This window comes from Mobula birostris, chromosome 22 (genome assembly GCF_030028105.1).
Source record: "Mobula birostris isolate sMobBir1 chromosome 22, sMobBir1.hap1, whole genome shotgun sequence".
Lineage (NCBI taxonomy): Eukaryota > Metazoa > Chordata > Chondrichthyes > Myliobatiformes > Myliobatidae > Mobula > Mobula birostris.
The window spans coordinates 15,459,950-15,485,891 of NC_092391.1; the positions used below are offsets into that span (position 1 = coordinate 15,459,950).

At 39.4% G+C, this 25,942-nt stretch overlaps 1 protein-coding gene across 2 annotated transcripts; it reads left to right on the plus strand.

Annotated features, from left to right (window-relative positions):
* The first annotated feature begins 69 nt into the window (after nucleotides 1–69).
* LOC140186164 (uncharacterized) lies at nucleotides 70–23,128 on the plus strand. Of its 2 annotated transcripts, none has more exons than XM_072240097.1 (10): nucleotides 70–128; nucleotides 1,048–2,920; nucleotides 6,571–6,756; nucleotides 8,298–8,376; nucleotides 8,820–8,950; nucleotides 12,034–12,262; nucleotides 15,586–15,672; nucleotides 18,024–18,089; nucleotides 18,450–18,535; nucleotides 22,405–23,128. In XM_072240097.1, exons 2-10 carry the CDS (start codon nucleotides 1,075–1,077, stop codon nucleotides 22,629–22,631), a joined length of 2,937 nt encoding a protein of 978 aa, XP_072096198.1. In that variant the 5' UTR covers nucleotides 70–128; nucleotides 1,048–1,074; the 3' UTR covers nucleotides 22,632–23,128. The 2 variants fall into 2 exon arrangements, with proteins under 2 accessions (XP_072096198.1, XP_072096199.1); XM_072240098.1 differs by lacking the exon at nucleotides 70–128 and adding an exon at nucleotides 178–708.
* The last annotated feature ends 2,814 nt before the right edge of the window (nucleotides 23,129–25,942 follow it).

Here is a 25,942-nt window from a genome sequence, read left to right on the forward strand (position 1 = left end):
CCGTATCCAACGCCTAATCCGTTGTCAAGGCTGGGTGACCTCTCACCTTTCTGTGGACTTCCACCTCGTGGCGGCGCTGCCGTTTCCGTTTCCGTCTCCGTCGCGGGAAGAGTCTTCAGAGTCTAGCGGTAAATGCGATTTTTGGTCGTTTAAGCGGTTTAAAAATGATAAGGAATGGGAAGGTCCGTCGGAACATATGAATTGGGTGGATTTCTTTGTTGCTTTTCACATCCCCGACGAGGACCAGGGAATATAAGGGTTGTATCGTACGGGGCATTCTTTCAAAGCAGGATGAAATGTGAGTGAGGAGACAACCCGCCAATATTTTCAACTCATCTTCAACAGGCGTGAGCGCCCGGGCAGAGATTAGATGATTGGGGGACAGAAGCGCCTAGGCGAGAGATGCACCGCATCCCGGCAGTTTCCCATGGCCGCTTTGTGTTATATTGGCTTTAAAGTGAACTTTTAGCCACAGACCAGGGAGAATTCCAGTTCTTAGCTAGTCTCTAAGTTGATGTCAGTCACTACATCGAAATCGCTGTCACTTTCTGTAAAACAATTGCAATTATGATCTTATTACTGCACTGAAAGTGCCGATCCAGTGTGAGATGATGCTACTTGGATATCCATAGTGCGTATGATTACGAGGGAACAAATGAATGCTGGTGACTACATATTTGTACACTATTCATTCAGAATAACCTGGAGGTGAGTGGTTGAGTTGAAATACAGTAGTCTTAGACATATATATAGCTAGAGTGCCTCAGACTTTTACATAGTACTGTGGTACTGCCAGATTTACAAACTTGCTCTCTGCTCCACGTTGACAAATACAGTACTGTGCAAAAGTCTTAGGCACTCTAGATATATATACACACCTGAGACTTTTACACACTACTGTAAAGCATCAGGGTCTGGTTATTACTGCTATTAAACTGGTTTAGTTCCATGTTGAAAAAAGGAATAGTGTATCTTGTTGCTTAATATATAATGGTCAAAAATGTTTATTTTGATTAAATCAATGTTTCTTTGTATTCTTGCATGCAGGACAATACATTTGAAGGAAGCTGCAGTATGGTCCGTGATGTAGTACGTAAGAGTAAAAAACGTAAATATGGTGACAATACAGCAAGGGAACTTTCTTCTCATTTCCCAGAATATAATCCAGAGACTTCTATTGCAGAGGATCACCAAGTGATGCAAAGTCCCGAGTTACACGGACACAGGAAACAAAAAAAGAAAAGATGCACCAAATCATTAGGTAAACGTGAAAATTTAGAGACTGTTAAAGTGGACTGTGAAAGAGACTCAAGTCCCTTTGTAAGTGAAGACGCAAGACCAAAGAAGAAAAAGAAACGTGAAAGGGAAAATAGTTTTAGATCAGAAGGACAGTGTGATGGTTCAGATGTGCAAAATCTCAGTCTAACAGACAATGCTAAAAAGAAGAAGAAGAAAAAGAGAAACAAATCCACTTCATTGGGAAGGTTTGACAGTTCATTTATGGCAGACTCTGACTTGGTTCTGAATAATCTACTTGTTGGTGATGACGAAAAGGAACAGAGGGAAGAGAAAAATCATTCCAGATCAGGAGTTGCATGTGACAGTTTACAAACGGAAGATCATAAGTCATTTTGTGAGCAAAGAAAGAAAAAACATCATGGCAAGTCAGTGGGAGGTGACTGTGCTTCACAGGAATGTGCAGTCGAGATTGAGGAAGAGAAGCAACCCTCCAAGTTGATGGGCAATCAAGTCAAACAAAAGAAGAAGAATCGTCATTTTCGCTTGGTCGAAGAGGGAGATACATCTAAATTTAAGATAGAGGTTACCAAAGAAAAAAATTATAGTATTTTATTGAAAGGTGACAATATTTCAGAGACTCCTGCAAAAGAATCAATACAACAATCAATGTATAATCCCAAGTCTGTGGGTGGCAAAGCTGGGAAAAAGAAGAAAAAGAAGCACTGTTCTGATTTAGCAGAGGGTGGTGAAGTGTCTGAGTGTACTCCAGTAAGGAATATACAACAGGTACAGAATTCAATAAGGAAGGCTGGTAGTCAGAAGGAAGAAGAATGCTCTGATCCATCGGCAGTAGGTGGTATAGAAACCATTACAGGAAATCCTTACAAAGAGAGGGAAATTTTAGAATCTACAGATGTTGATATGAGCACGTCAACCAAAAAGTGCAAGAAAAAGAAGAAAATGCAGTGTAACACTTCCCTCAGTGACGCTGAACATTTACAAAAGTGTGTGAAGAAATGTAAAGAAAGCAGCCTGTTCCCATTTGAAACTGCTGTAGAAAAGAATTACTCTGCAAACTTCGAAAATCATGGTAAGTCATCAAAGAAACGAAAAGTAAAATGCAATGCAATTGAGATTTCACAGAACACAGCCACAGACAACTCCACGATCATACAAAGTACTGAAACTGTAGGGATTGTTACAGAACAAGCTGAACAAGAACTCCATAATTCCAGTACAATTTGCCAAGGAGCTGTCAAAAACTCCAGAAAGTTAAAGCGAAAGAAAAGCAGTTTATCTAAGTGCAAATCTAGCAAAACAAACGTGAGGCAGGATGGGCCCTTGCAGTGCTCTGCATTGAGCAGTGAGAACACATTACAGATGGTCATTACACCCAGGACCATTGCAAAATCAAACAAGAAAACAAAGAAGAAACAGAAAAAGAAATGCCAGGAGCAACAGCGTGTGATTGTGTCTGACAATAATTTTAATAACACATCTGTTGAGCAGTCGCAAGAAGAAGGCAAAACTCTTGATGAAAATGCAGCCATGCAGATGTCTAAATCCCAGCTGTCAGAGCTCCTCAAAGATTTTGTTCCAAGTGCGGAAACGCTAGCAGCTGGGACACTACATAGCATGTATAAATATGATCTTCCACGTTTTGAAAAATTTAAAGAAGAAGGTAAAGCCAATTTGTTAATGTGTTTATTCACTTAACATTAATTTATTGTTGAGCAATTTCTTGAATATTTTAATTGCAAACAACACACATCAAAGTTGCTGGTGAACACAGCAGGCCAGGCAGCATCTCTAGGAAGAGGTACAGTCGACGTTTCAGGCTGAGACCTTTCGTCAGGACTAACTGAAGAAAGAGCTAGTAAGAGATTTAAAAGTGGGAGGGGGAGGGGGAGATCCAAAATGATAGGAGAAGACAGGAGGGGGAGGGATGGAGCCAAGAGCTGGACAGGTGATTGGCAAAGGGGATATGAGAGGATCATGGGACAGGAGGCCCAGGGAGAAAGAAAGGGGGGGGAACCCAGAGGATGGGCAAGGGGTATAGTCAGAGGGATAGAGGGAGAAAAAGGAGAGAGAGAGAGAGAAAGAACGTGTGTATATAAATAACGGATAGGGTACGAGGGGGAGCTGGGGCATTAGCGGAAGTCATATCCCTTTTGCCAATCACCTGTCCAGCTCTTGGCTCCATCCCTCCCCCTCCTGTCTTCTCCTATCATTTTGGATCTCCCCCTCCCCCTCCAACTTTCAAATCTTTTACTAGCTCTTCTTTCAGTTAGTCCTGACAAAGGGTCTGGGCCTGAAACGTCGACTGTACCTCTTCCTAGAGATGCTACCTCGCCTGCTGCGTTCACCAGCAACTTTGATATGTGTTGCTTGAATATTCAACATCTGCAGAATCCCTCGTGTTTGCGATTTTAATTGCAAAGTTTTTTTTTTAGTTTTCATATTCAAAGTTAAGAGAAAATGTAAATTAAGTTTTAAAGTAACAATTATAATATTTTTAAAGCAACTGGTGGTGAGCTGTCTAAGAAACAAATTGCCTAAGAAGTGGTAATTTGTGTGATTTCGTTGAGCAGATTTTCTGCTCTGGTGTTCAGCAAGCTAAAGGTTTTTTTTATGGAGTGTGTGTTTTGCAGGAAAGTCCTTCATTTATCATGCCTGAAATAGGTATTTTTTTGTACTTTTATGTAATCTATGACTTTCTGTATCTGACAGCATTGGAATGGAGAGTGGAGATCCAAGAAGATTGAAGCAAGCTATCATTAATTACATTATAATTAAATGCAGCGTATTGTTTGTTCTAAAATGATTTAAACATTACTCATGAATTTCAGACATTTAAATTGTGACTACCGTACATCTCAACTGGGTAGCATGCTAGCGTAGCAGATAATCTGATGCTTTACGTTGCCGGCAATGGAGATCGGGATTCAATTCCCATTGCTGTCTGTAAGGAGTGCATTCTCCCCATGACTGCATGGGTTTCCTTCCATATTCCAAAGACGTATGGGTTAGGTCTAGTAAATTGTGGACGTGCTTGGTTGGTGCTGAAATTATAGTAATATTCGCGGGCTGCCCCCAGCGCAATCCTCGGATTGTGTTGGTCATTGACACAAACAGAGCATTTACCTGTACGTTTCCGTGTACATTTGACAAATAAAGTTAACCCTTATCTTTAGATCATAATCTTTGCCCATAAAAATCTAAAATACGGTATCGGGAATGGTTCATACAGCTCCAAGAAACTGCTCCATCGTTCAGTAAAATTATTTATAGAATATAGAACAGTACAGAACAAGAACAGGCCCTTCAGCCTTGAACCAGTTTAAAGGTAAATCAAACCACCTCCCCCCAAGAAACTAGTCCTTCCTACCTTACACCATGTCCATATCCCTCCCTCTTCCTTACATCCATCTAAACACCTCCTAAAAGCCTCTAATGTATTTGCCTCTACCACACAGTGTGTTCCAGGCATCCACCACTCTCTGAATTAAAAAAAAACTTGCCCCTTATATCCCCTTTGAACCAACCCCCTCTCACCTCCAATGCACATCCTTTGGTATTAGACATTTGCTCCTATGCCTCACAGCAAATTGCTGGCTAAATCCCTAATCCTCCACTTCTGAAATCAGAGCATCCTCTGCTGTGTCAGATAAATAATTGCGAAGACTCTCAACCCACTGCTCACAATCTTGCCTAGAAGCCAAGATAAAACAATCTTCTACTGCAATTGTCTTCTACATCTTGCCAGGAAAGACAAAACTTATTTTTGGAAAATCATTGCATGAGCATGGAAGTATAATGCATTGTTTTGCAAATTTGAAAATAATTTTTAATGTAGTATAAGAATTGGAGCCACTTGGTGTGCACAGAGCAGCTACTTTGGAGGTCCTAGGTGAGCCGTTTATAACACACCATAGAGAAACTCGTTATCTTAAACATGCAGATGAACGAGATAAATTTCATTCTGCTGTGAACGATAACGGACAGGTTCTATCATTTAACTAAAATATAATATTGCATTTCTTAACTTTGCCTAGTCATGGATATTTTGCTATCACAGATTTTAGTTGTTACCAGGAAGGCTAAGCTGTATATGTATAGGTTAAAGGAGAAGGAAATATTTAAAAGTACTTGGAATTAAGAACAAGCACTCAAATTATTTATGATTTTATAAGGTTTTTACCATTGTTTGACTGACCGTACATTGAAGTTTTTGTTACTAAATCTTGTATCGGACAATATACGTTTCTGCGATCAAGACTGAATTAGTTTCAAAGTTAGTTGTGTTGGAGGAGCGAATTGTCAGAAGCCAAGTGATAAATAAAATGACCGATGAGCCAATCTGTTTGGCAGAAAGTGAAATACGGGTCTGGAAAGGTCATTGCTCCTCTGATATTAATAGGATTGGCTATATAGCTTGATAGATCTCATCTGGTGATACTGTTCCTTCACTGTTGTGCGTTAGTGCGTGGCTAGGCTGTGTGCTCCAAAGAGAGCAGTACTTGAATCAACAGTGCACCGAATGATAGCAACTTGAGATTTTGATCCCCGATTGGTTCTAATTGTGCTTCTCTTTATTTTTCTTTTCTATTGGTTTGTTATATTTTAAGCAAATATATTTCATCTGTTAAAGCACAGAAGTGTTTTACAACACTCACAACACGCCGGAGGAACTCAGCAGGTCGGGCAGCATCTGTGGAAAAGATTGGTCGACGTTTCGGGCCGGAACCCTTCGTCAGGAATGAAGAGGGAAGGGGCAGAGGCCCTATAAAGAAGGTGGGGGGTGGGTGGGAAGGAGAAGGCTGGTAGGTTCCAGGTGAGAAACCAGTAAAGGGAAAGATAAAGGGGTGGGGGAAGGGAGGTGGGGAGGTGATAGGCAGGAAAGGTGAAGAAGGAATAGGGGAAAACACAATGGGTAGTAGAAGGAGGCGGAACCATGAGGGAGGTGGTAGGCAGCTGGGGGAGGGGGCAGAGTGACATAGGGATAGGGGAAGGGAGGGGGAGGGAATTACCGGAAGTTGGAGAATTCTATGTTCATACCAAGGGGCTGGAGACTACCTAGACAGTATATGAGGTGTTGCTCCTGAGGTATATGAGCGTGTTGTGAGTGTTGCTTTGACCCCAGCATCTGCAGATTATTTTGTGTTTATGAAGTGTTTTACAGTTGCAGAGGGAATTTGATGGTTATGTCTATGCTGCTGAATCTTCTCCATCTCCATACTTCAGGTTAAGAGATGAATTAAAAATACCTACTTTTTTTTGTTACTGTTTTTAATATCAAATCTAATAACTTTCTTTTTAATGTGTGTTTAGGAATTCCAATCCGACAAGGCAGATTTACAAAGGAAGAAAATGAGCAGTTGCAGAAAAACGTTAAAGAATTAATGGAGTTAACTGGAATTCAATCTGAGTGGGAGTTTTTCCATGTTTCCGAGTCCTTTGATGAAATGTTAAGAATAAAACAACTCAAGCAGAGTAATTTATTCTGTACTAAATTAGGTATATTCATTGTTCTATTTTATTCCCCTAGTGTGGATTTAAGTCTTTGACTTGGCATTATATTAACTAGCATCCTTACCGAAAGGAAAATCCTGCCTGACAAACCTACTGCAATTCTTTGGGGAAATTACAAGCAGGACAGACAAAGGAGATTCAGTAGACATGATATACTTGGATTTTCAGAAGGCCTTTGACAAGGTGCTGCACATAAGGCTGCTTAGCAAGAGCCCATAGAATTACAGGGAAGTTATTAGTGTGGATGGAGCATTGACTGGTCGGCAGAAAACAGAGAGCGGGAATGAAGGGATCCTATTCTGGCTGGCTGCCAGTTACCAGTGGAGTTCCACAGGGGTTGGTGTTGGGACCGCTGCTTTTTATGATGTATGTCAATGATTTGGACTACGGTATTAATGGATTTTTGGCTAAATTTGCTGATGATACAAAGATAGGTGGAGGAGCTGTAGTGTTGAAAAAACAGAGAGCCTGCAGAGAGATTTAGATAGTTTAGGGGAATGGGCAAAGAAGTGGCAAATGAAATATAATGTTGGAAAGTGTATAGTCATGCATTTTTGTGGAAGAAATAAATGGGCAGACTATTATTTAGATGGGGGAGAGAATTCAAAATGCAGGGATGCAAAGGGACTTGGGGGTCCTTGTGCAAGGTACCCTAAAGGTTAACCTCCAGGTTGAGTCAGTGGTGAAGAAGGCAAATGCAATGTTGGCATTCATTTCTAGAGGTATAGAATATAAGAGCATGGATGTGATGTTGAGGCTCTATAAGGCTCTCGTGAGACCACTCATGGAGTATTGTGTGCAGTTTTGGGTTCCTTATTTTAGAAAGGATATACTGACGTTGGAGTGGATTCAGAGAGGATTCACAAGAATGATTCTAGGAATGAAAGGACTATCATATGAGGAACATCTGGCAGCTCTTGGGCTATATTCCCTGGAGTTCAGGAGAATGAAGGGGGGAATCTCGTAGAAACATTCTAAATGTTAAAAGGCCTGAATAGATTAGATATGGCAAAGTTATTTCCCATGGTAGGGGATTATAGGACAAGAGGGCATGACTTCAGGATTGAAGGACGTCCATTTAGAACTGAGGTGCAGAGAAATTACTTTAGTCAGAGGGTGGTAAATCTGGAATTTGTTGCCATGAGTGGCCATGGAGGCCAAGTCATTGGGTGTATTTAAGGCAGAGATAGGTTCTTGAATAGCCAGGGCATCAAAGGGTATGAGGTGAAGGCAGGGGAGTGGAGATGATTGGAAGAATTGGATCAGCCCGTGATTTAATGGTGGAGCTGACTCGATGGGCCGAATGGCCTACTGCTCCTATATCTTATGATCTGCAACCATCAACCCTCAGTGCATTACTTTATTGATTGCAACTTACATCATACTGTTAATATTTTTGGCAAATGTGGGTGTTATTTCTGAATTTCCATTTGATTCTTAGTTTCTCCTTTGTTAAGTCAAAATAATTTCTAGGTTTTCTTTCGTGCATTGTTAATGATCCATCAATGTTATATTGAAATTCCTAGCTGAAGGCATTCCAAGACCGTGGAAGTGTGTTTATCAGCGAGCTAAGAAGATGTTTGATCCTAATCGATGCAAAGGCAGGTAGGTAATGTGGAATATTTTGTATATATAGCATTTTAAGTATTTGTATGGATTGTTAAAAATGGTTAACATCTTTGCAATAACAAAAAGCGCAGGAAGTTGTAAAATTTAATTCAGGACGATTTAATTCATGGTTACTCCTTGTCTCGTGACTCCATTTTCTGTTTACCCTTTCTCATCTGAATTTGAGACACTTACAGTCATTTTGTGAGGTAAATTTATTCTGGCTTTCTCAGTTTATCATTTAATCAGAAATCTAGAGAGTTAGGCAGATATGAAGTACGTTCAAATGAATTAAATAGGAAGGCTAATAGATCTGTTTTTTAAAAAAAAGTCAGCATCCTGATGATCCCAGATGACTTGTGTTTATGTGGGAAATTCTATTGTTTTATAGTGGGCCATATCTCTTTTTAGTTTGATAAAGAAATATTACTTCTTATTAGATACACAGAAGAAGAATTGAAGAAACTGAATCATTTGCTCCAAATTCATGGGAATCAGTGGATCAAAATTGGTAAACTCATGGATCGAAGTGATACCTCTGTTTTAAATCGGGCAAGATTATTAAAGAAATGTAAGTTAATTACAACAATGCTTATTACTTTATGAAAGTATGTAATCGCTATCTTTTTTCAACTACTTTATCTTTTAATGTAACATCTAAATTACATGTTATTGGAGTGCAATTAGTGTTGAGTATTTGTATAATTCCAGGCACTTTTCTACATGAATGTACTCAATAGATAAATGAGTTAAAATAATTAACTTCTTTTTTAATAACTTTTGTCTCTATGTCTGAAATCCAAGGCCCCACTCTACAGTAAATAACATTAGTTGACAATTTAATGTAGGACTACTTGGAATGCCCAATTGTCAGAGCAGATTTTTTTGCATAATGTGTTAAAACGAGATTCTCTTCAGTATATTTCATGAAAAAAAATCATAGGAAGGTGTGTCTTTGTATTATCCTAACTAATAAATATTAACCAACACCAATAAACCAGAATATTTCATTATCTAGTTTCTGTAACATTGATTCTGGTCATTTCTTCCCCTTCCCCTTCCCTATTCTTCCATTCACCTCTCAGACTCTTCTTACCTGCTTATCACCTTCCCCTACGGCCTTTCCTCCCTCTTTTTCTTGCATCGTCCACTCTCCTATCAGGTTCCTTCTTCAGCCCTTTACACTTTTCACCAATCACATTCCAGCTTCTCACTTCATCTCTCCTCCCCCACTCACCTGGCTTCATCTATCACCTTCTCACTTGTACGACTTGCCCTCCCCCCTCCTCACCCACCCACCACCTTCTTATTCTGGTTTCTTTTCCGGTCTTGATGAAGGGCCTCAGCCCGAAACATCGACGGTTTATTCTTTCCCATTGATTACCTGTGGAGTTCCACCAGCTTTTTGTGTTTGTTGCTTTGGATTTCCAGCATCAGAAATATCTCTTGTATTGCATTATCTATCTAGTTATTTGTAGCTCATTGTTATGTTCAAATTAATTAAGGCCATAAGTTATAGGAGCAGAATTATGCCATTTGGCCCATTGAGTCTGCTCCGCAATTTCATCATGGCTGATCCAATTTTCCTCTCAGCCCCAGTCTCCTGCCTTCTCCCTGACCCCCTTCATGCCCTGACCAATCAAGAATCTATCAAACGCTGCTTTAAATATAGACAATAGGTGCAGGAGTAGGTCATTTGGCCCTTCGAGCCAGCACCGCCATTCACTGTGATCATGGCTGATCATCCACAATCAGTACCTTGTTCCTGCCTTCTCCCCATATCCCTTGACTCCGCTATCTTTAAGAGCTCTATCTAACTCTTTTCTTGAAAGAATCCAGAGAAATTGGCCTCCACGGCCTTCTGAGGCAGAGCATTCCACAGATCCACAACCCTCTGTGTGAAAAAGTTTTTCCTCAACTCCGTTCTAAATAGTCTACCCCTTATTCTTAAACTGTGGCCTCTGGTTCTGGACTCCCCCAACATCGGGAACATGTTTCCTGCCTCTAGCGTGTCCAATCCCTTAATAATCTTATATGTTTCAATCAGATCCCTTCTCATCCTCCTAAATTACAGTGTATACAAGCCCAGTCGCTCCAATCTTTCAACAAGTCTATATACATACAGACTTGGCCTCCACAGCTGCCTGTGGCAAAGAATTCCACAGATTCACCACTCTCTGGCTAAAAAAATTCCTCCTCATCTCCGTTTTTAATAGGATGCCCGCCCCTCTATTCTGAGGCTATGGTTTCCCACCATAGGAAACATCCTCTCTACATCCACACTATTAAGGCCTTTAACCATTTGATAGGTTTCAATGAAGTCAGCCCTCATTCTGAATTCCAGTGAATACAGGCCCAGAGCCATCAAACCATTCATATGACAAGCCATTCAATCTTGAAATCATTTTCGTGAACCTCCTTTGAACCGTGTTCAGTTTCAGCACATCCTTTCTAAGATAAAGGGCCCAACATGGCTTACAGTACTCCAACTGAGAGCTCATCAGTGTTTTATAAAGTCTCAATATTACATCCTTGCTTTTATATTCTAGTTGTCTTGAAATGAAGGCTAAAATCACATTTGCCTTCCTCACCACAGGCTCAACCTGCAATTTAACCTTTAGGGAGTCTTGCACAAGGACTCCCAAATCCCTTTGTGCCTCCATTGGGTTTTTAAAATATATTTCTCTCCATTTAGAAAAAAGTTAACTCTTTCATTTCTTCTACCAAGTGCATGAGCATACACTTTCCGACACTGTATTCCATCTGCCATTTCTTTGTCCATTATCCTTATCTGTCCAAGTCCATCTGTAGCCTCTCTACTTTCTCAAAACTACCTGCCTCTTCACCTACCTTCATATCATTTGCAAACTTTGCAGCAAAGCCATCAATTCCATCATCCAAATCATTAAAATTTAGTGTAAAAAGAATCAGTCCCAATGCAGACCCCTATGGAATGCCACTTGTCACTGGCACGCTTTGCCTCCTGCTTATCAGCCACTGCTTTATCCATGTTAGACTCTTTCCTGTAATTAACATTACTCCGTGCATTATAACAGTAGCTATTCTATTTTAAGCACTTCTGAAATATTTTGGGATGCCTTATGGTTGTTAAAGTGCTATATTAACTTATTTAGAGTTCACAGCTCAACAGCAAATTATTTGGCCTACTCGGTCTCAGAATTTATATTCCAAGGGAGCTTTTTCTCACCATCATTTCATCCTTTAAGTCTATTTTATTTGAAATATTGTTGTTTTTTTAACTATAAATAAGATCAAAAATCAGAAAGACTATGGTGAATTAAGGTTCTGACTGTGTCTGGTTTCTTGTTGGGTTAACCCTGTATGGCCAAAACCCTGGGACAGCACAGTAGAGTGGTGGTTAGCACAATGCTTTCCAATACCAGTGGCCCGGTTTCAATATTCTCTGTTGTCTGTAAGGAGTTTGTATGCTTTGTTCTCCCCGTGACCGTGTGGGTTTACTCCGGGTGCTCCGGTTTCCTCCCACAGTCCAAAAGCCTACTGAGTGGTAGGTTATCCCTGTTAAATCAGGGGTTGCTGGGTGGTGCAGCTCAAAGGGCCAGAAGTGCCTACGCCTCACTGTATTTCAATAAATGAAAAAAAAATTAAAACTTTCTTGAATCGATTTTTAATCAGCCTTGAAAACTGGACCCTGGAGTAAAAAGGAAGTGAGGGCATTAATGAAGATAATGGAGAAAATAATTAAAGAAAGAATGCAAGAATTACCCGATAATCTAACAATCTCGGATTCAGATTCAAAAGTGCCCAATTCAATCTTGCGTGAAAAATTATACAAGAAACTTCCTTGGTCTGCAATTGCAGAGCAAATGGAACATCGGAACTGGTTGCAATGCAGGCAGAAATGGTAAGTTAATGGCCATCTCAGTTACATAATGAATATTTTTATTCTTTGTATTTTGGATGAACTTGAAAGGTTATTGGAATGTTTTTCAATTAAATAGTTACAGCACAAAAACACGAGAGTAACATTTTTCTTGTAATATTTCTCAATATCTTACGTGTTCTTTGTATCTATCCTGTTAGTATTTCTTTTGCTGTAGTCTGATTGAAAAATTGCTTGGATTTATAGCATCTGCAGATTTTCTCTTGTTTGTACTGAGAGGATAGTCCATTGCTCCCTGAAAGAGGCTGTACAGGTTGATAAGGTGATAAAGAAGTCATGTGGCATGCTTGCTATTAATCATTGAGGAATGGAGTTGAGCATTGGGAAAACATGTTATGGCTTTAATAAACTAGTTGGGCTGCATTCAGTTCTGGTTGCCCCATTTTAGATAGATAGATACTTTATTGATCCCAAAGGAAATTACAGTGTCACAGTAGCATTACAAGTGCACAGATATACAAATATTAGAAAAGAAGTAAGAAAGAATATAAAATAAGTTACCTCAAACAGTCTAACAGTAGGGGGTCATCTCTTCCCTGGCTATAGGTTGACTCATTATAGAGCCTAATAGCCGAGGGTAAAAATGACCTCATATAGCACCCTTTGGAGCAGCACAGTTGTCTTAGTCTATTACTAAAAGTGCTCCTCTGTTCAGCCAGGGTGGCATGCAGAGGCTGAGAAACATTTTCCAGAATTGCCATGATTTTCCATAGGGTCCTTTGGTTTACCACAGCCTCTGGTGTGTCCAGTTTTACTCTTATAACAGAGCCAACCATTCTAATCAGTTTATTGAGCCTGTTGGCATCAACCATGTTGATGCCATTGCCCCAGCAAAAACCATATAGAAGATTGTTCTAGCGACAACAGACTGGTGGAACGTGTGAAGGAGAGGCCTGCATACTCCAAAGCACCTCAGTCTCCTCAGGAAGTAGAGGTGACTCTGGCCCTTCATGTACGTGACTGTGTGTTGGTGCTCCTCTCAAGTCTGTCATCCAGGTGCACCCCCAGGTTCTTGTAGGTCCTCACCACATCCACATCCTCACCATCAATAGTAATGGGGAGCAGGCAGGCTTAGTCTTCCTAAAGTCCATCACCATCTCCTTTGTCTGACTGATGTTGAGCTGCAGATGATTCAGCTTGCACCATTTGATAAAGTCTTCCTCCAGGGCCCTCTATTCATCCTCCTGTCCTCCCTTTATACACCCAGCTATTGTTGAGTCGTCAGAGAATTTCTGCAGATGACATGACTCAGTGTTGCATCTAAAGTCCGATGTATGCGGGGTAAATAGGAAGGGAGCCAATACAGTCCTCTTTGGGGCCCCAGTGCTGGTAGAATGCTGAAGTTTGGCAAGGCTGCAGAGCATGTACGAAAAGGAGAAATTGGACAAACTTGGGTTGTTTTCTCTGGAGCAGTGGAAGCTGAAAGGAGACCGAACAGAGGTTTACTAGATTATAAGAGGGGTAGATGGAATAGACGGCCAGTATCTTATTCCCAGGGTTGAAAGTGATTCAGTTATAAAAGGTGAGGCACTTGGTAGAAGGGCCTTAGCATAGTGAGAGGGAGAGGAGGAAAAGAAGATGATACATTCCACCCATGAAGCAACTAAACTTGGGACAGCCTATTCTATAAACTCCCTGCCATGGGCATGTGTAAAACCTAACAAAGATTCTGGCGTTCAGAACAGTGCTAAAACTATTAAAAATTAAGATGATAAAATTTTTAAAAATACTTGAACTGAATTCAGGAAGTGCGGATTACCTAATAGTTACATAGCAACCACACAGCTTTCTCTCTTAGGATAAGACATAGGATCAGCAGGCTGATTACCTGGCAGAGATATTACAAGATTGCATTTACTGTTAAGGTTTACAAATCAAACTTTGCGGCATTGGCAAATAAGTGAGCAACGTTTGGGATTTCTGATTTGGCCGGGGAATCAGCATAATCTCTGCAGACTAAACTCGGTACAAAAGCTGCAAAATTAACACAGGAAAGCTAACCAGATACTTGTAGATTAAATATTCATGCTTCAAAAATTGCCTCATACCCAGCAAAAGAGTAGATATGGAAGAACACTGATTAGCGTCATTCAGAAGAAAACAGCTGATGTTACACTGTAATGCATCGGAGGACATAGGACAGTACAGCACAGGAACGAGTCCTTCTGCTCACAAAGTTCTGCTGAACTAGTTAAATTAGTACTCAGTGAAACTAATCCCTTCTGCCAACACAAGGTCCATATCCTTTTATTTCCTGTACATTCATGTGCATATCTAAGAATGCCTCTATCAATTTTGCCCCCACCATCAGCACCTCACACGGTGCATTCCAGACCCTGTCAACTCTATTTACTAAAGATCTTGCTTATCCTGCACACCTCCTTTGAAATTAGCCTTCCCTACTTAAGTGTATGCCCTCTGGTATCACAGAGGAAATCCATAATGATGGATCAGCAAAAAGGCAAGTTCATTGTTTTCACATAGGTCAGTGTCAGATTGTTTACTCTTGGCAGCAAGTATTTCTTGATTTAGAAGCCTTCAGTATATGAATTGGGTATGTTTAAGGTGAGGGTTGATAGGTGTTAGTTAATTAGTAAGGGTGTCAAAGGTTATGGGGAGAAGGCAGGTTGAGAGGGATAATAAATCAGCCACGATTGAATGGTGGGGCAGACTCAGTGGGCTGAATAGCCCAATTCTGTTTTATGGTATTATGGAATTTTTATGATAGTGTCTTTGACAGTATGTGGCCTTGATTCACAGAGCTGACTGTAATTAAAAGGACTGACTGTGTTGGATACTTGATGGCTAGTAGTTAAATCTTGGATTGTCAACAATACAAAATAAAACATTGACAGTATGGATAAAATAAAAGTTACAGCCCAAAATGAAAGTATGTTATGAAGGGCAGAGATATTATAATACAAAGAATGCAACTTGTGTGTGATTAGAAACCGAGAATCCTTGGCATGTGCCAGAGTGTGATGATGATCTAGGGGAGAAGCAAGGTTGTTATGCCAAAACTTAAAAGTACGTATAGGACGTGGTTGGTGGATCTTCTGATACAGTCGTGCCTCGTTTGAATGTTTCAGGTAACAAGCAAATCTGCAACAGTGTTCCTGCACCAGAGGAGGAAACAAATTCAGAAGTGTTCCCACAGGAGCTGAAATGAGTTGCTCTTGCATCAATGTCTGCTAATTCATTAAGTCACTAAATTTAAATTATCAATGTCTTTCAAGATAAGCAAAATAGTTGTGATGATTTTAATTACTTTTATTCTGAAATAGGTTGAGCATCTTGACTGCAAAAATGTCTGGCAAGACGATGGCCTTGAATACTAACTGTAACCAGAAAAATATCAATCTCATCAAGAGGTAAAAAATCCAGTTAAGGTATTTGAAGAAACAAACATATTACCAATAATATGATATAGCATGATGCTCAATTGTTGAGTTATACCCAAAGCAATAATAAGAGTGAGAAATGTTATCTGATGATATTTTTATTTGTACTATGTCAAGATACTATACCAAAAATATTACTATTGATCAGATTTTATTATACTGCTGAGTCATAATTTTGGCCACAGCTTTGTGATTCTAGATGTTATGGAACTTACATGGTCTAATGATCACAACAGAGAGCAAAGCTTGTACTAGAACTAGATATTGTCTAAGTTAAAGATTAAAAATAAAGTTATAGTTTTGTTTGTCATAAACACACATTGAAATGCGTTGTTTGCGTCAATGACCAACGCAGCCCAAGCGTCTGCTGGGGTCAGTCCACAAGTGTCACCATGCTTCCAGCACCAACATAGTGGAGGAAACCTCACCACCCAGAGGGGAAGCATGCAGTTATATAGAGAACATACACACTCCTTACAGATAGCAGTGAGAATTAAACCCTGACCACTGGTGCCATAAAACATTATACTAGCAGCTATGTTACTGTGCCACTTTTTATTATTAACTTACTTAATTTTATATAATTATGAATATATTATTTTATTTAATATATTTAGACCTTGGCTTTGGTTCTACCATGTCAACACTGCAACCAAAAAAAAAAGTTACCAGGCCCTCTACTTCCTCAGGAGGCTAAGGGAATTTGGCCTATCCCATTTCACCCTCACCGATTTTATTTTGATGTACCATAGAAAGCATAGCAGCTCCTCTGCCTGTAATGACAGGAACGCAGAGAGGGGTAGACACAACTCAACACAAAATAGAAACCAGCACCCCCATCTTGGACTTGATCTACAGTTCTTGCTGCTATGAATCTTACTTAATGCAACGGCCTCTTAGGGGCCAACCAAAGGTGCTACTTTACAATCCAAAGACAATTCTACTCCAAGAACTTCAACTACCGCAGGTCTACTCCATCAGTGAGCTGCTCATTGATCGGAGTAGTTGGACTGGTGCTGGCGGCGGAGCAGGCCACAGTGTCAAAGGGGCTGGCCGGGATATCAGGAAAGGAGACAGTCAAGATGTCAGAGGAGGTGATCTGGCTGCAGACCGTGTTGCTGCCTACTACTTGGAAGCATCGAAGTTGCTGCAGTATAACCTCAGGAGATTGCCTCGGATGTTTCACTTGTGATCGCAAGACTCTGGACGGTGATAATGTAACTTGCTGCAGGCCAGTTACCCTTGTCTGGTGGAAGGGCAGATGACGTGGGAGCTGTGCAGCCTCGGTTGAAGCAAGGACAAGGCCTCAAGCCTCAAGCTTGCCTGCTGCTGCAGACCAGATGAAAGACGTGGAGACGTTACAGTGTGGTGTCTGCACTCAGCTGGAGCCTGGCCTCTCAGTGCTGCCCTCCCGTGTTCAGGGGGTGGAATGACAGGCAGATTGCAATTATCTGCACATTGCCGGGAGACTGTACCATCAATTGCTGGACATTGTCACTCAGGGTCTTGGACTAATACATATATGATTTTTTTCTGAGTGAATATGTTTCTTTGCTCGCTATTTGGAATATTACTCACTATTTTGAAGTTGTTTGCTATTTTACACCTTGGCCCCAGAGGAATGCTGTCTCATTCAGATGTATCTATGCATGGTTTGAATGATAATTGAACTTGATTTGATCTTCATTTGATATTTTGGTAAAGCAGCCATCAAAGCATAAGACAGGAAAGGCTGAAAGTGTACCACCTTATTCAAGGACAGCTTATATCTCACTGTTATACGAGTATTGAATGGTCCCCAGTACCTTGTTGTGGCTTTGCACCTTAGTGTCCACCTGCACTATATTTTCTCTATAGCTGTTACATTTTTTTCTGCATTTGGTTATCTTCCCTTGTAGCACCTCGACACACTGTTGTAATGAAATCTGAATGGATGGTATGCAAAACAAACCTTTTCACCTCAGAACATGTGACAATAACAATTAATATATTATTTATAAAGAGAGCAACACACACAAAATGCTGGAGGAACTCAGCAGGCCAGGCAGCATCAATGGAAGAGCGTGCAGTTGATGTTTTGAGCTGAGACCCTTCATCAGATGAAGGGTCTTGGCCTGAAATGTCGACTGTACCCCTTTCCATAGATGCTGCCTGTCCTGCTGAGTTCCTCCAGCATTTTGTGTGTGTTGCTTGGATTTCCAGCATTTGCAGATTTTCTCTTGTTTGTGATATATAGAGACATATTTAGTGCAACTTTGGCAAAGACATTAAAATAGAGTCTTTAGAAGCTAGATATAAACCATATCCATTGTATTTTGCAGGTTGTACCTGTCAGGTGTTGATGACATTGGTGAGGTGGACTGGGAGGAACTTTGCAGCGCTGTTGGGTAAACAATGTTGTCTTCACTTTCATTTCAAAAAGGCAATGACATAAAGATAATAACAACAACTGGATTTGGTGCTTCAAAACTAAGAGGAGAACTAAATGCTGACCTCTTATCCTAAGTCTATGCTTTTTAGCATTTAATTCTCCAGTATTTAATTTAATAGTTTAATTAGACTTATTAATTTGTAAGCCATTAAAAATACAAGTTTATTTCTGTGTGGAGAAATTTTCTTGCCTTAATTTCACACATTAAGTGAAAAGAATTTATTTCCAGTCAACTGAATGCATGTTGGCATTTGTTTCCTTAGAATTATTTTCATTAAGAACTGAGAGCAAAGTGTATCTGTTATTATTTTTCTAGAGATGTTCCACCTATAGCCATTCAAAGGATGTTCTATAGATTAAAATCCCGTTATGTACCTGACTGGTCCAAGAAGTCCTTCGGAGGTTAGTAACCTTACTGCTATTATTGTGCTTATGTATTTTTTTAATATTCTATCCACAATTCATGATAGTTCGTCAACGCAGAAAACGTTGAATCATTGGGATCCATTTGAAACTGAGGTTGATCCCTGCTAAGGATGTGCAAAAGTCTTAGATATAGATATAGTTAGGGTGCCTAACACTTTTGCACAGTACTATAGTAATTTTATGTATTGCACTGTACTGCTGCCACAAAAGAAAAAATTCATGACATACAGTATGTGAGTGATAAATGATTCTGATATTGAGGACTGAGAGTGGAATCGGGGAGGGGAATCATGGTTGGGAAAAGGGGAAGGGAAAGGGGAGAGAGTGAGAGGCAAAGAGAGACATTCTGTAATGAACGATTACTCAGTTGTTTGGAATCAAATGGCCTTGCCTGGTGTTTCAGAACTGGGTGTGTCTGCACCCATGCCAACCCCCCACCCCCGTGTTCCTACTCTGCCACCTGTCCTACACCTCTCCCACGGGGCTGTACCCTCACAATTCCCAATATCCTTTGCTCCTGCCAGATTTACAAAGTCATTTTCCACTCCACATTGACAAATACAGTACTTTGTAAAAGTCTTAGGCACCCTAGATATATATACTTAAGATTTTTACACAATACTGTAGTTGGGTATTATAATTGGTCTAACAATAATTGTTTATAGAATTGAAAAAGAACATTTAATAGTGTTAATTACTCATGAACTTCATTCATTGTCAAATGAATATGATGCAGCTAGCAATATATGCTGATGCATGAATCCTCAGATTTTATAGTTCTCAGTATATTTTGTTACATTGGTTTATAATTCTTAGAAAAATAGTCCGATGAATTTCGCAAATAAGATTGGAAAAATGGGGAAATAGAGCTGTCGCATTCACATTTTTCCAGCACTATTGTGAAACATTACTGTTTTTAATCTGCGGCTCTTCATTCTGTAACTAAAATTATTTAACATTAATTGAAAATAGGAAAAGTAAAGGAATTTTCTATGAAAGGAAGGCTGTTCTAGAAGTTGATTAAATATGCTTAAGATGCTTACTCAATTCATTGGACTTGTAGTATTCTTAATTTCACAATTGCATATTTCTTGATATTATAGTTGTCCTTTATAATAATGTTTATATCTACGTGTTATATTCCATTTGCTAAGTAAACTGAGCAGCTTAATTAGGGCTCTGTAAAGTCCAATGAACAGGCTTGGCCTGTGAGTAGGGATTTATTTTCTTTTTATAATGTGCAGCATACCAAATAGAGATTTCTGAATTGTGGGGCTAGTTCCATTCACAAAAACAACTGTTCAATCACGTAAAGAGCACACAAGGCTTAGAGTGTTGGCAAACATGAGAAAATCTATGGATGCTGGAAATCCAGACAACACACACAAAATGCCGGAGGAACTCAGCTGGCCAGGTGGCATCAATGGAAAAGAATTGGCTGAGACTTGGTCCGAAATGTTGACTATTTGCTCTTTTCCATAGATGCTGCCTGGCCTGCCGTGTTCCTCCAGCATTTTGTCTAGAGTGTTGACATCATTTGGGGAATAGTAGAGGATAAAGCAATAAACTTGGTGAATTGCATGATCCTTATGGTTTTTGCATTGATCTTAGTAATCCAAATTGTTCAATTAGTGCAAGTGATGCAGTACTAAAATGAAGCAGGTATACAACCATCTAAATTTAATATTAAAATAAACTTTGTTAGTTTACCAAGTTCATTCTGACCAAGAATTCAAATTCTCTTTTAGTGTAATTAATAATTGTTAATTGCACTAAAACAATTTCTGTGGCATTGAAAATTTAACTTATTAATGAAGTGACTCGTTCCATCAGATTATGATAGTGCTAGTTTTTCTTAAATAACCTTAGAGTCAAAGTCTGAATCTCATTTTTATTTTGCCTCCTCCTTAGCTTTTTATTCAATAAAGACCTAATCATTTGTTCAGAATAAGATTTAATATCACTGGCATATGTTGGGAAATTTGATGTTTTGTAGCAGTGCAATACATAATAATAAACAGTTATACATTACAAAAAGAAATGTGAAATATACTGTATATAAAAATAAATTAATTTAAGTAAGCTAATTAAATTAAGTTGTGCAAAAAAAAATTAAGTAGCGTTCTTGTCCATTTAAAAATTTGATGTTGGAGGGGAAGAAGCTGTTCCTGAAACGTTGAGTATTTGGTCTTCAGACTGCTGTACTACCATCTTGATGATAGCAAAGTTGCTGACGGCAAAGTTGGACTATGAAGTATATAGGTTTACTGGTGGCCAAAAAGTTACTTATTCTCAATTAATAGCACAAAACCGGTGCTTCCCAAGTGCACAAGATATTTAATGAGCAGCAATACTTAACCTTGCTGCAGCATCCTTGACAACATGCTCTTGGAAACTGTATTTTGATTTCTGATGTTTACTGTCCTACATTTCCTCCTTTCAAAAAATTACATGGTTCATTAGAAAATGAATCTCAATTTGGATATTAACCCATTTTATTGTGAAAATAAATCAGTATTGAAGCTATATATCTGGAAAAGGAAACAGATATTCTCCTAATTCATATTTAGTATATTCAGTATGTTTCCTATCGATGAAAAGATGAGTGGAATTACATACTAGTTGGAAATGTTCCTAACCATCTGGGTTTAGATTCATCAAAGCATTTATGTGTCTCTAAATTGATCTGTGTGTTTAGGAGTTCTAATTGGTTTTGTGTACAAACTATATAACCTGCTTTCTGCAGGGATCGCTCCCTCCACGATTCCCTTGTCCATTCATCCCTCCCCACTAATCTCCCTCCCGGCACTTATCCCTGCAAGCGGCTGAAGTACAACATCTGCCCGTTCACCTTGTCCTTAACTCCATTCAGGGCCTCAAACGGGAGGCACCACTTCACTTGTGAATCTGCTGAGGTCATCTATTGTGTCTGGTGCCCCCGATGCGGCTTCCTCTACTTTGGTGAGACTCATCATAAATTGGGGAACCGCTTCGTCGTGCACCTCCATTCCATCCTCCAAAAGCAGAACTTCCAGGTGGGGCAAGCATTTTGAACTACGATTCCCATTCCTATTCCAACATGTCTGTCCAAGGCCAAATCTTGTTCCAAGATGAGGCCACCCTCAGGGTGGAGGAGCAACACCTTGTACTTCGTCTGGGTAGCCTCCAACCTGACGGCATGAATTATCAATTTCTCCTTTCGGTAAAAAAAATTCCCTTCCTCCCCTCATCTCCCATTCCCCACTCTGGCCTTTTAACTCTTCACACTTACCTATCATTCCCTCTGAGTCCCCTCCTCCTTCCCCTTCTCCCATGGTCCACTCTCCTCTCCTATCAGATTCCTTCTTCAGCCCTTGTCCTTTCTCACCCACCTGGCTAGCCTCCTTCTCCTCCCATCACCTTTTTTATTCTGGTGTCTTTCCCCTTCCTTCTCAGTGCTGAAGAAGGGTCTTGGGCCAGAACTTTGATTATTTAATCATTTCCATAGATACTACCTGACCTACAGAGTTCCTCCAGCATCTGCAGGCTTTTTCATGTTTATAATTAATTTACCTGTACTGAATTCTGCCTGAGAAAGTTTTGAAAGGATATAATGTTGCACTGTGCTGTAGAGTTTTAAAACACTGAGTCATCATCTTTCAATTCATTTGTTTAAGTAGCTAGAACATTAGTTGCCCAGAGACAGTGATTTACGTTACTATTTGGTTTACATTAAATGCAGAGATTGCCTAAACTTTGAAAACCCATAGCTGAAAATTTATTAATGATTATATTACCATTGCACCTTGATAAATTAAAAGTCATGAACAATACTAAAGAGTGCAAATATTTTTTTTTAATTATAGCTATTGTAGAATTCTTACATGACTACGTAATTCCAAAAATGGAGACGATGCTTTGCACAAAAAGCCAAGTGGAAGATATCCATCAGCCACAACAACACATGTTCCGATTAAGTGATATATTTAATGAAATTGATAATAGTGACTTTGAGGATGAAGATGATGAAGATGAGACAATACATCCATTGAAGGAACAATCAGTGCAAACTCCAGCTAGGGAAACTAAATGAAAACAATATCCTGCTTGACAAGAATTTCTCCAGTGTCTGCGCTGATTGGAACTGATGCTGTCCCGCATGAAGTACTGAGGAAGCAATAGGACTGGATGTCGTCTGTTGAACTGTTTTACTTTGATGTTATGCGAACTTCCATACTCCTGTAGTTTTTAAATATTCTCCAGTTTTATTATTCGACCATTTACCGAAGATAAATATTTGATAGATGATAAATGATAATGAAAAAGATAAATGATTGCTATTGGAAAATTAAATATTTCAGGAAATTTGTGTAAATAAATAAATCCTCAACCCCTACTTTTATGAAGATGAATAATTCAATCTTGAGATAGGAGCATCACACAGGTAATTGAATGAATATGCAAAAAATCTCAGACGTCTTTGTAAATATTCTCAATTTTATACCTTTTTATCCAATTTTGATTGTTTTGAATTCTCAAACAGATCTCAATTGTCAATGCAGTCTGAGTGTTAAACTTCTCAATCTAATGTTTTAATAAGAAAAAAAATTCACGATTTTAAAATTCACTGGTTTATATTCACTCAGAGAACATCAATGATTTGTTATGAAATTTAAGATATCACAATGACAAAATTCTGTGTAACGGTGTTCATCATATAAAACATCACAAATGATCAAAAGCATTCAGGAAAAATAACACTAGGATGATAATCACTGCTTTGTAGGAGTACACGGTAGTAGTCTTGCAGACAACAATCCACAATTATGAAGCAAGATGAATGATCAGTTTGTATTGAGATAATATTTGAAGACTGGATACAAGACTTTTTCACAAAAAAAGTACTCAAAAGGTCTCACAGCGTCTGAAGAATACAACAGATAATGCTTTATATTATTAACCCTTCATTAAAAGAACAATTTCTTGCCCTTTGATAAGTAGTACTTATGGCATGTTGTACATATATCAAAAAACATGAGATTTAATAATATGATACCTATAGACTAATTGTTTTAGAATCAGATTATAAATTATCTGCTTGCTTACAACTTTTTGTAGTCGTGAGTACTAACAACAGAGCCCAACTAGATTGCACACAGGTGCAATGGGTGGGGAATGTGAAGGGAAAATGACGATTAAGGTTAATTTGCTGATTTTTATTTTATGTAAACTGGTAGCAAACAGATGGACATTAGTGGCTCTCTGTAATGATGAAGGATCAGGGCAGGACAAAGATGTAGACTAGATCTATTACCTTTCTAGTGCCTGTCTTCAGTTGCCTCTCTCCTGTGAGATTTTTGTTTTGCTGCTCTGTCAAGCTCCTGTCTGTATTCTAGACTTATTGGAGCACATTCTACATGCCTTTTTCTATGCCAGATATCTTCCCAGCAATGCTTTTGTTTTTATATTAGAATATAGAACATGGACAGGAAGGCACAGGAACAGCTAATGATGCCTAATTAAACCTTCTGTCTACATAGGGTCCATATCCCTATATTCCCTGTGGTCATTTGCCTATCTTAAGACACTCTTGGAAACCATCCGTGGCACTGCATTCCAGGCACTTACCACTCCGTATGTAAAATAAAACAAAGTGCCCTGCATGTCTCCTTTGAATTTTCTCTTCATCTTAATTGTAAGTTTTCTAGTCTTAGACATTCTGACCTGGGGTGGGAGGGGGGAGATAGCTGCTGTCTAATCTATGCATAGCTCTCATAATTTATAAACATCTATCAACTAGTTAGACAGTCTCTCCTTTTAGCACATGCTCTCTAATCCAGACAGCATCCTGTTAAACCTTATGCCTCTCCATCCTTCCTATAATGGGATGACCAGAATTGAACTTAATACACACAAAATGCTGGAGGAACTCAGCAGGTCAGGCAGCATCTTTTGAAGAGTAAACAGATGATGCCTGGCCTGCTGAGTTCCTCCAGGATTTTACCTGTGTTGCTTTGGATTTCCAGTATCTGCAGATTTTTTTGCGTTTGAATTTATTATTCCATCCAGATGCAGCCTAACCAGAATCAACATGGAAACATGTCCTTTAGGCTACTGAGTCCACACTGACCAATTTTTTTCCTCCATACATTTCCACCAACTAATTATGACACCTACCCTCCCCAACCACTCCTTTAGATTCTGTTACTCACTGATTTTTTGATTCTTGAACTCCATACATACTAACCGCTAAAGTAGGATAAGGATGTTTCATTAATACTGACTGTTGCACCTCAGGCAATCATTGCTCCCAGTGGGCCTTCATGCCAAATAAGATTTCACTCCACCAGGCATCGCTGTGTTCCCCCAGCAATATCCAAGAACACTGGGGGATTATTTATTTTGCACAACTAAGAGATCTTTGGAGACAAAACTTGCTGCTTCCTTTAAATGTTGCAGCATTGTACTAATGAAACTCTATCTTGGACTTGCCCCAGATGTTTTAATCATTTTATTTGATAAAGCAGTTGATGATTTCAATTCCGATTAAATGGATTGTTTTGGATTGCTATGCAAATTCGGAGCAGTTACTTGGGGGTTACTGTATAGCTGATTGATTGAACCTTATTGAATAAGCAGTTTACGAGATTCTGTGAAAACCCATTTGTTACTTAATTAGACACACCTTCCAAGTAAAATCCTTGTCAGTGAGCTTGCCAATGGTACTGGTATTAGTGTTGGTTTTTTCACATGAAGCAGTGATTCACTTGCTCTATTGCAGGGGTTCCCAACCTTTTTTATGCCATGGACTCCTACCATTAACCGAGGATCCGTGGACCCCAGATTGCTCTAGTAAAATGTTTTCAGTGTTCAGGATGTGATCTCCACTTTGAAAATACCGAGTGATTACCACATGCAGTCAGTTAACTATCGCTTTAATTCTCCGTCCCACTCCCAATGTACTAATGATGCCGATTTAAGTTTGAGGAACAGCAAGCACCTCGTTCTCTGTCAGTCCACATGCAGTCTTTCACACTCAATCTCAATGTTTCAGAGCTGACTGATTCTGCTGTAGATTATTTGTCAATAATGATAATTAAGTGTTTCCTCTCTACTAACATTGTCCGACCTTCTGGGCATTTCCTGCGTTACACAGGTTTTGTGTGTTCCTTTGTTTTCTCCCTTTATCTTAACTGCCTTCACAAATCTAACATTCTGATGGCTTCTTGAACAGCTTATCAGCATGGCCTCACACATTCGTGATAATTTACTTGTTCCATACATCCTCCTCGCTTACTCTTCAACTTCAAACAGAATTGTCTTTAATTTCCCATTCTGACAAAGGATTTTCAGCCCAAAGTGCTGGCTATTTCTCTCTCCATAGACGATGCTGACCTGTTGAAT

What these genes read in the sequence shown, in the direction of transcription:
- LOC140186164 (XM_072240097.1), top strand. Translation starts at nt 1,075, where the DNA reads ATGGTCCGTGATGTAGTACGTAAGAGTAAAAAACGTAAATATGGTGAC. An exon ending in TGAAAAATTTAAAGAAGAAG is followed by an intron (nt 2,921 to 6,570) that starts GTAAAGCCAATT and finishes ATGTGTGTTTAG; the next exon opens with GAATTCCAATCCGACAAGGC. An exon ending in TTGCAATGCAGGCAGAAATG is followed by an intron (nt 12,263 to 15,585) that starts GTAAGTTAATGG and finishes ATTCTGAAATAG; the next exon opens with GTTGAGCATCTTGACTGCAA.